Below are 7,518 nucleotides of genomic sequence, written 5' to 3'. Positions count from 1 at the left end.
CCCAACAATTTTTGTGATAGATTTAATAATAAATTTAAATCTTTTTGATAATATTATACTATCGTTGATATATTTATTTTTCTATATTATATAATGACTTATTAATAATAATATTATTATTATTATGATTATTATTTTCATTTGTAGATCATTCTTCCTCAACGTATGCCAACTTTCACGCGCGAGAAGATCGTAAAATACTTCCAGGGATAAGAAAAAAAGAAAAGAAAAGAGGTAAAATTCGTTGGAAATAAAATAACGATGATTATTAATTAAACGTTACGTGTTTTTTTAAATTGATTTGCAGATAGATATGCACACGTTAACGCAAGAAACAGCTACGAAAATTTTGGTATCAACCTGGAAGATCGACTCGATCCTTTAGACTCGAAGAAAAAGAAAGTCATGAAGAAAAAAAAAACAAAAAAACGCATTGAAAATTGTGGTATAACCTTGTCTACCAATTTTTTGCTTTATTTAAATGTTTCACTTTTTTTCTGTCTCTCTCTCTCTCTCTCTCTCTCTCTATCTATCTATCTCGTTTTTTTTAAATATCCACTCGTCGAATAAAATGCCAAGTGGAGAATAAAAAACAAAAAAAAACAAAAAATACCAATCATCAAAGCAACGTGGAATATTATCTATTTGTTTACTACTTTCGACGACTTTTTTTTCATTTTATTTATTTTTTTTTTTTTGTTTTTCAATACTCTCATCATTTATTCCAATTCATTCTTCAAATAATTTTCACGCATCTCTGTCCAAAAATCTTTGCTATATAAAATGATTTTATCAACGAAAGAAAATAAAAGAAAAAAAAAAAATAAGAAAGATAAAGAATAAAAAAAGAAATCCATCCAATCAACATCGATGCCAACGACGACGAAAACAACAAACGAATATAAAAAAACAAACAAACCAAATATATATTTATATATATATATATATATATATACATATATACATTGTACTTACACACGCTTAATTATGCACTTGCTTTTTTGATCGGGCAAAAGAAGGGTGGATCGATGATTCAATTTTCTTTATTAATTTGAAATAATGTGAAACGCGAAAAAAAGTTAAGAAAAAAAAAGAAAAGAAAAGAAAAGCAAAAGCAAAAGGAAAGGATAAAACAAACAAACAAACAAATTACGAATTATTCAATTAAAAATGTTGTAATTATCACTATCCACACACAACACGGCGCGTGTATGTATAAAAAATGGTTAATTCAATTGGATTAAACTTTAACATTAAGACATTTGTTTTGTTTTCTTTGTTGAACAGGTGGTATGTTAACCTCACGTTTCATCTGCCAACGATGTGGGAGAAGTTACACGTTGCTTTGCAATCTTCGCCGTCATATGAAGTGGGAATGCGGTGGAAAACGACAATTTCCTTGTTTCTACTGCAACAACAATTTCACACAAAAGTCAAGCCTGCGACGTCACCTATCTACCATTCATAAATACGATATGATTTAAAACAAATCCCCGATGATGATGATACTGCTGCTGCAACCTCCTCCCCCCTCGTTTTTATTTTTTCTTTTTTTTTTTTTTCACTACGTTCAAATATTTTTCCCTTTCAATTCACTTTTCCGTATCTCGAAAGGATTGATTATTATTTGGTTTTTTATTCCGTGCAAACCGCGGTTGTTCATCAAAACAATTCGTGGATTTGGGATTTAATTTTCTTTTGTTTTACGATTTTCTATAGAAATAAAAATTTTTGTTTGCAATGCATTTTCCGATGTTAAAGAATATCCAAATTTTAACCGAGGAAAATCGATTTTTCTTTTTTCTTTTGATAGATTCGAACGAGGGGGGTACCGCTGGTTGGATTCTATCATATTTTTCATTTATTTATTAATCATGATATTTGAAATTAGCGAATAAAGGTGTTTCCAATTTGCTACATTGTGATTGATATGAAATATTGTTGAACGTTGTTCACATTCACGCATTGATATTTACGTTAACACATTTGTTTAATTTGATCCGAGATGATGAAGTTAGTTGTAAATATTTCAAATAAATATAATAATAATGATAAAGAGAAGTACATTTTTATTTATTTATTTATTTATCGATTTATTCGATTCACATTATATTAGAAATTAAACGAATATGTTATTTTGACAAAATATAATTAGATATCATTTTCTATTTGTCCATGTTATAATTTTCAGTTTTTTTTTTCAACAGGAATTAAATAGATAAATCCTCGTCCGAAGATAAATATTCTCGAAATGAAGAAGATAAAAAACATCTCGATGAAAGATTTTATATGTGACTTTTATTTGCTGGGATATATCAAAATTCATCTTACCAGAAGAAGAAAAAGAAGAAAAAGAAGAAGAAGAAGAAGAAGAAAAAAAATAAAAAGAAGAACAAAAAAATATTTCATCTCTCTAAAAGATTAAAAATAACAATTGGAAGATCTGAAAGTTTGGAAAAAAAATTGATCGTTCGTCCTCCGAAAAAAATATGTTAACAATTCGAAGATATTCATATTTATCGTCTGTTTCTGTTCAACCAACCAACCAACCAACCAATCAGTTAATCACCATTAACAATGAACGAAGACAAAAGATAAGATTATGGTGTTGATCATCGTATTGAAGAATATTTTTTTGTTTCCCCGGCATGCAACAACAAAAAAAAAAACAATTAAATAAAATATTAGTGACACAGTGGAATATAAAGTATATTTTCTTTTCTTTCGAAAAACTTTGATCGAGTGAGAAACATTAACGATACTTTATTATAATTTATTATTATTATTATTATTAGTGGTGTTGTTGTTGTTGTTATTTCGAATTAAATAAAAAAACAAAACTTGTCGCAAGTTTTAGAACCTGTTTGTTAATAGAGTGTGAAACTCGTATAATTGACGAAAGAGCAGTAATTATTTTCAAATGTGACAACAACAAATACTGTGTTTTCATTAATATTGTTTTATTTTCTCTTTTGTTAATTTTATATGAATATAATATTATGAATATTATAATTAACGAGAATATTCGTTTATTGACAACAAGAACGAATGATGGGTTTTTTGACAGGTAAATCGTGAAGAAGATTTTTTCAACGCATGAAGATTTATATATACGGGGTGTACGATAATTAACGAGAACGTTGTTTTTGACGAGACGTAAAATTAAAAACAACGAAAGGTTCGTACAAAAGTTGTAAGATGTTTCCAATCAAAATAATATTTAAAAAAAGATTAAAAAAGGGAGGAACATTACGCGGTAGCCCATTAATTATGTTTGCGAATTGATTCGGAGATTTCAAGGTGAAGTGAACTTTTTTCTTTTTTTTTATATTTTTATTTATATTTCAGTGAAACGAAAATCCTGTATATACAAGGCATTGAAATTTCTTCGAATATTCCGGATAAAGGACAAATTTTGCATTTTTTTAACCCTGTAATGAACTTCCTTCTTATATCACACAACTTTTGGAAAGATTTTTTTATTTGTTTAATGTTTTTCATCGTTTCTTAATTGCATCGATCTCGTTTAAATACGACACCTTGTATATATGTACATACGTACCACTGCGTGATGAAAATCTTCAAGATATATCCCCTTAAAAATGATTATTCCAAAATCTTACAAATCTTTTTCTTCTTTACTTAATTTTTCTGAATTAATTTAAACAAAACAATTGTTCCTTTAACTAACCCCCATTAATAATTATCTATCTCTGATTTTATTTTTCAATTACTATACCATACTGTTAAGAAAAACAAATTTAAATGGCATATACCAGTCTTGGTTCGATTATTAATTATATTAATAATAGTTCTAATTAAATTACCTATATTATGTTCGATTCAAAGTTATAATATTCGAAATAATTCTAATTAACGTTTATTCGAATCTTCAAATCTTTATACATTTTAATAAACATTTTCCCATATTCTCTTATTCTCTTCCACCCCTTTTCTCTTGTTTAAATATTGCTTTATCTATTCTCTATCTGTTATTAAATTTTTCCGATTGAAATCTTGAATATTTTTGTCGAGGAATTTTTTTGCAAGGATCGCAAGAAGAACTTTTGCTAAGAAAATATATCGGGGTATTATTATTTCATATTAATCAAAAACAAACCTTTCCAATTGTAAAGAAAATTGTTTGTAAAAAAAATGATTTTCAAAATATATTTTTATATATACGAATTTTGAATTTGTTTTTTCGTAAAATTTAATTCGTTGCCTTTGTTTGTTTTATTTTATATATAGTCGATCAAACATAAACGAAAAAACAATTCTTACAATTAATTAAGTCCATTTTGTAAATACAATCGGAAAGAATTAATGCTACATCTCAATTCACTTCTTGGAAGATTGATCCTGCATTTAACAATTAGTACGTATTATATTATTTATAAATAGGAATACCATATATCTTTTCTTTCTCTCTCCTTCTTTCATTCTCATTTATATTAAACCTTATTTTTAGTTTTCTCCTCAAATGGAAAAAATAAAAATTGGTGATCACGAGATTTCCCAACTTTATCTTTTCATCTTTTATTATTATTATTATTATTATTGCTAATATTAAATGAATATAATCTATTCTTTTTTGAACGAGAAAAAAAAGCACTTCTTTGCTTTTAACTCTTTTTTTTTATTTTTTTTTTATTTTCTTTCCTTTAATTTATAACTTTTCAATTAAATAATAATTTCCACGTATATTTATATCTATATATAATATAATAAATGGGATGATAAATATATATATATATATATATTAGTTAGTATATATAGTATATATAGTATATATAGTATATATATTTATCATCCCATGTACAGGTTGAAAAAGTAATTGAAATGTTTGTTCGACATATATTTTCAGGTTGCAACAAACGCAAAACGGACAAGCCATATATGTGTTCAAAATGTTACAAGGGTTTCACTCACATCTACTCGATGAAACGTCATCAGAGAACTGTATGCGGTAAGATAAGGAATACCAACGGCAAGTACAAATGCGAATGTGGAAAATCTTATGCAACTTTGGGCAATTTGGTACGCCATGTTAACAACGAGTGCGGAGTAGAAAGAAGATTTTGTTGTTATTTTTGTCACGGAAAGTTTACGCAAAATTGCAGTCGCATTAGACATTTGAGAAAATTTCACAAGGAGCAATTTCATGATTTGTTGAGAACTCAACATTTCAGTTAGTTTACACTTTCATTATTCGCTTTTTTTTTCTTTTTTTTTTTTTTTCTTTCTTTTTTTCCATCTCAACGATATATTGTTATTATTATTATTATTATTTTATAACTTTTTGATGTTAAAGTATATTGGGTGTATCAAACGTTTCGGGTTGTCTCGATATTTAATTATTATAGTAATTCTGATTTGTGTTAAAGTAAATCATTAGCCTTTTACTATTTTATAAGATTTAACTATTATTCAATACTTGGTCATTCTTAATTTTCTTTTTTCTTTTTAAATTATTAGACATATAATTGTCGGGACAAAAATAATTAATAGTTTTGCCGATAATCGGATTTTTGCAAAGAAAAAAAAAAGACAATAAGACACCTAATTAATTTGTACACCTGACGTATTGACTCGTTTGTTAAGTAATTTTGTTAGTTTAATATACGTTGAATGATTTTCAAGTGTTTGAGAGTAAGGTTTGGGATTATGGGTAAACGCGACTAACGAAATTACTTTTCGAACAATACAATATGTTTTCAATAAAAATATAAACGGAGTGGGAGGTGGGTGGAGGGGAGCAGGTTGATACAGGGTTTAATTTAAGTTTAAATAAATAACGTGTGGAAATATATATATTTGGGTATTATTCGGGAAATATTTGGGGATCAAAGTTTTGTTTTTTTTTTTTTAAATATACCAAAGGAATATTTTCTTTATTCCTGCGTTGATTGCTTTTTCTTTTCTTTTTTTTATTTTTTTCCTAATTTTAATTCTTTTTCTTTCTTTGTTTTGTGTGTTTTTTTTTTATTTTACAATAATAATAATAATCCATTTACAGGAACGAATATTAAATATATAAACACGACTGGCAACGAAAGTGAAGTACGTGAGTTTATTAAAGGGTTAACAGCTACGATTTTGTTCTGGTTTTTTTTTTTCTTCTTCTTCTTTTATATATTTCCCGTAATTTGTTTTCTTTTTTTTATTTTCTCTTATCTTTGTTGTAATAACCAAAGTGATAATAACATTTTGACGCTTAACATTGGTCATTTAGAATTAAAAAGTACAATAATTTATCTTAGGAAGGAAATAAAATTCATGCACCAACATCATCATGCATCATATTGTATTATTATTATCATTTCTTTTTGTTTTATACACTTTTTTCTTCCTCATCTGCGCCGATGTCATCGATCACGTTCTTTTTTTTATTTTTTTTTCTTATTTTTCTTTTGCTAAAATGTTTTTCTAACGTTATTGTTATTGTTATTATTATTATTATTATTATTATTATTAATATTAATATTAAATGACAGTAGGAACTCGAAAGTTTATTACCAAAAATACCAAAATATCCCTCCTCAAACTCCCCACCCCTACCCCCACCCCGAATCCACCTTGTACCCACCTTGATCCCACCATTTCCGACCCTCGTATCCTATTTCGTTTTAGATCTTATTCTAATATTATCTTATAAACGTTATTGTGTTTTACATTTTATTAAATATTAATTTTCACGAAGATAAAAAGGAGAGAAAAGAAAAGAAAATAAAAAAAAAAGAAAAAGAAAGGAATTTATAATAATCGATAAATAATCATATAATAACTATATCAAATATTTCGATTCACGTGCCTCAAATATTCAATCATTTCTATATTGTACACAATATTATTATTATTATTATTATAAAAAGAAAAGAAATGAGAGGAAAAAAATGAAAAACTTTTGAATGTTATCCACGTTATTTTATGAATCTTTTGTAATCGTTTTTTAATGATTAAGAGAGATGCTGGTACTAATTAAGCTAATGAACAAATATTTCGTTATTCTTGTTATTATTAAATTAGACGCGAAAAGAAAAAAAAAAAGAAAAATTATGATTAAAATTAATATTAAGTTTTGTATAAATTTGTGATACCTGTGTAGTTGTTATTATTGATTGAATATAATTTTGTATATTATCGAAGTAGTAGAACGTTAGGAAAACAAAAAGAAGTATATAACAAATTATAATTAGTTAAATAATTATTCGGTTAAAAAAATGTTAACGTCAATAATGTGCCTCGTATACTATAATATTATCATATCTCGTATTGTATGTATGATAACGTTAAACAAACGAAATAATTATTAGAACGATATCAAAGGAATGTCTTTTTTTTAAGCGTTGTTTTAATGAAAAATTTTAATTGTTTATCAGAACGTCGATGGTGCTGAAGTGTGAATGTAACAAAATTACTTTTATTTTCTCTTTTTCTATATTTTTGTTTTATCGTTAATTAAAAAGACGTTAATTAAAAAGAAAATAAATATAAAGAAAAAAAAAAAAAAAAAAA

General features: G+C 26.1%; 1 protein-coding gene across 14 annotated transcripts in view; it reads left to right on the top strand.

Annotated features, from left to right (window-relative positions):
* The window catches only part of LOC106788730 (longitudinals lacking protein, isoforms A/B/D/L-like), a 267,171-nt gene that overhangs the window by 153,060 nt on the left and 106,593 nt on the right, over positions 1–7,518 (top strand). Inside the window, exons 7-9 of one of the 14 annotated variants that reach the window (XM_014752244.1) lie at positions 148–234; positions 308–445; positions 1,288–1,499. The exons of the other annotated variants lie outside the window; for them this stretch is intronic. Coding sequence (XP_014607730.1) covers positions 148–234; positions 308–445; positions 1,288–1,484 — 422 coding nt within the window. The 3' untranslated portion in view covers positions 1,485–1,499. Of the gene's footprint in view, positions 1–147; positions 235–307; positions 446–1,287; positions 1,500–7,518 lie in introns of those variants that run through there. 14 annotated transcript variants of the gene reach the window in all.

Source organism: Polistes canadensis, unplaced genomic scaffold (assembly GCF_001313835.1).
Source record: "Polistes canadensis isolate GaletaPanama2010 unplaced genomic scaffold, ASM131383v1 scaffold_152, whole genome shotgun sequence".
Taxonomy (NCBI): domain Eukaryota; kingdom Metazoa; phylum Arthropoda; class Insecta; order Hymenoptera; family Vespidae; genus Polistes; species Polistes canadensis.
Note: the sequence above shows the minus strand (reverse complement) of the source record. Positions and strands in the feature narration are given on the sequence as shown.